A 3350-nucleotide genomic window follows, 5' to 3' on the forward strand; every position below is an offset into this window, starting at 1 on the left:
GAGAGACACCCACAAGGGTAGCAAGTGAGATAAACTCTTGAAAGGGGATCACCTGGCTGATGGTGGGAAAACTTAGTGTGAAATGGTGCCTTTCTGGTCTCTCTGAGTGTCCTTCATCAGGAATTGTAGGTGCTGAGCCCCCACACAAAACACACAACATTGCATTGTACAGCCAGTGCCCCCTCCCCATATACAAGGGCCTACAAAGGGACAGTTCTGCCTTCTTCAGTCCACCTCCCACCTCCAGGGAAGAGTGTTGGGGTGGGTTGTGGGGGTGAGAGTGCCTTCGAAAGAAGTGCAGCATGCTTTGTTTCTCCTACCCTCAGAAGAAAGCTGACAGCTCTCCCCAGCTCAAACCAATTAAAAGAGAATCACCTGAACTGTTACCGTGTGTCTCCTGGGTTTGAGGGGTCCAGAGATGGGACCCTGACTCTCACTTGGAAAACCTTAAGGCCAACACTGACTGGCAGCGCTGCCAAGAATAAAGGAGGGTAAGGAGGCAGTGGAGGGGGCCACACGCCCACTGATGGTGGACAGAAGGCTGAGGTGTTTCTGTGGGCCACAGTGGACACCTAGACACACCTGTCCCAAGACAGCAACTAAATTTGTTAATAAATTAAATGAGACCACCTATTGTGCCTGCCTCCCAGATGCTCTATGAGAACATGTTCGGTGAAGTGTATTACCATGTTCCCGGGTAAACTATTCACCTCTTCACTGAGCAGATCCCTCAATACAGACATAATAAAAAAAAGATACTCTAGAAGAAACTCCTAATGCAGATTCTAATTCAACTTCTGTGGCTCTACTATTTTCATTTTTTATGGTGAGTAAATGCCTCTCTCTGCCCCAAATAAGGGTCTAGTATGACAAAAGATCATAGCTTAGTTATAGTTGTACCAATTCAGAGCCACATCCACCTCATGCATCCAATAGAGACTTGGACCACTGGCATTTGAGTTCCCCTCCGATTCTAATACGCCAGGACTGTGGTCATTCATGCCCCTTGACAACTCACCTGGAACTCCTCCTTCATCAATTGGACTGTCGTTCTGTCCCCTCAAGAGGCTCACGGGTGGATTATGTCTATGTGGACATAGTAGAATAAGTCCATGTCAGTCTTCAGCCCATTCAGAATGTCAAATTCTGTAACTAGATCTCCACTGGCATCAAACGTGATCTCTCTCCCATCAGGAGTCTTGAATTGCACCTTCATGAGGGGATGAAGAAGCTGGGGAAAGGAAGGGCGAGATTGTAAATTGGCTAGTGCCAGTCCCTGGGGTTTGCCCAAAATGCCTCAGGACATTGGCCACTGGGATGAGCAGCACTGATGGTGGACTGAAGGCCAAAGTGTTTCTGTGGGCCATGGTGGACACCGAGACACACATGTCCCAAGACATCAACTAAATTTGTTAGTAAATGAAATGAGACCACCTATTGTGCCCGCCTCCTAGATGCTCTATGGGAACATGTTTGGTGAAGTGCATTGCTATCTTCCTGGGTAAACTTATTCATTAGGCACAGAAGGCATAGGGCCTGTGATATTTGCAATGCCTTATGAAAATGTTCCAATTTTAGTTTCTTGTAAAATAAAAAATAAATAAATAAAGTAATAATGAATATATAATACTAAAGCCAGTCCAGATTATATTCATCTTTATACCAAGATGCTCATAAAATTGAATTTTTAATATTTTTTTAATGAAGGAAGGAATCCACAAAAGTCATGGTGTGGCTTTGTTTCCAGGGACTCTGGCTGTGTACTCTCATCCTCAGGCTTTCCATCACACTTTGAGTGATGGCCAGACACTGGCAGGGCCTACACAGACTGGTCCTTGATCACCTAAACATCCTGATCCCTTGGCTGAGTCTCTCCCACTCACTCTGCACCGGCCACATGGATATTCTTGCTCATTCCCATGCTAGGGCCTTTGCATATGCTGTTCCTACCACCTGCAATGCCAACACTCTTTTCCCATGGTTGGTTCCTTTTCATCTTTCAGGCTGAAGCTCAGATGTCTCCTCAGAAGGATCACTTCCCTGACCTTCCTATTCCCTTCAATCACACTCCACCACTTCATCCACTCTTAGTCTTCTTTACAGTACACAATATAGACATAGCACTACTTGTGTATTTTTAATATATCTCCCCCTACAAAAAAGCCAACATCATTTCCCATCCTCTTCACAACCATGTGTATCTTCTGTCTTTACAGTGGCACCTGGCACATAGTATAGGCCCAGGAAATCTGAGTGAAGTTCATGACAGCATCTCTCTTCCTTGGTCTCAGTCCTCCACAATAAACTCACTAGCTAACAGCTGTGTCCCTTGAGAGATCCCTTTTTAATTCTGGGTCTTAGATTTTTCACCTGTACCTTGAGTGAGCTGAAGAAGGTGCCTTCTCGGCTTGATGATAAAAGTTATAAATCCAAAACTTTCTAGACATTTATGCTACTTGTCATGGGCCAGGAGCCTGGCTTTAAAAAGGCTAGAGTACCCACCAACTTCTGGGCTCTGTAGAAATGGTCAAAGAGGACCCCTACCTATGAGACTTCCTCTAAGAATGGCTAGGTAGATCAAATGGCATATCATGGTGGGGAAGTTGGATGGAAGAACCCACAGGCCAAGAATTAAGTGTATTCAAGGCATTTAATAGAAGGTGTATCGAGGCATATCTATGTGGTTAGCAATGATGGGTAAGGCCTCTAAAATACTAGTAGAGAAAATATGTCTGATAGGATATGTCTTTGTCTATAATGCTAAGGGAGAAGATGGACAAGGGGACTCCTGAGTTCTCACATTCCTGGGACCTTCACAGTAGTATTGGTCAGGAGCACAACAGGCTTCAACCAGAAGAGCAGAAGGCCCTTCCAACACAGACATGGGGAGGCTCCACTCTGAGAAGCCTTATTTGGACTATGACCTCCTCATATCAGTAAAATGACAATGAGAAATTCACATGATAGGACTACCTATCAGATGAAGTACAGATCATCCAGTTAAGTTGGAATTTCAGAAAAATAACAAATGCAATATTTGAGACATACGTACACTAAAAAATTATTTGTTGTTCCTTTGAAATTCACATATAACCAAATGCTCTGTATTTGTTTCAGTGAAATCTAGCAACTCTATGTGTAAATGAAGTGTTCAACAACCGAGGAAATAATTTTCTCACCAGCTCCTTCTCAGAGGAGAGGTTGGGGTGTTGATCACCCCTGGAGAGCATTGTGGGCAGGCATCTGTCATGAACCTTTTGCTTCCACTGACAGGTTCATGATCACCCACTTGTTTTTTTTTTTTTAAAGATGACCAGTAAGGGGATCTTAACCCTTGACTTGGTGTTGTC

At 44.2% G+C, this 3350-nt stretch overlaps 1 protein-coding gene across 1 annotated transcript in view; it reads right to left on the minus strand.

Annotated features, from left to right (window-relative positions):
* Positions 1–3350, minus strand: part of LOC103607562 (vomeronasal type-2 receptor 116-like) — a 24411-nt gene that overhangs the window by 6834 nt on the left and 14227 nt on the right. The window contains 1 exon segment of the mRNA XM_008592055.1: positions 1019–1276. Within this exon segment, the coding sequence (XP_008590277.1) occupies positions 1019–1276 (258 nt within the window).

Source organism: Galeopterus variegatus, unplaced genomic scaffold, assembly GCF_000696425.1.
Source record: "Galeopterus variegatus unplaced genomic scaffold, G_variegatus-3.0.2 Scaffold7540, whole genome shotgun sequence".
Classification (NCBI taxonomy): domain Eukaryota; kingdom Metazoa; phylum Chordata; class Mammalia; order Dermoptera; family Cynocephalidae; genus Galeopterus; species Galeopterus variegatus.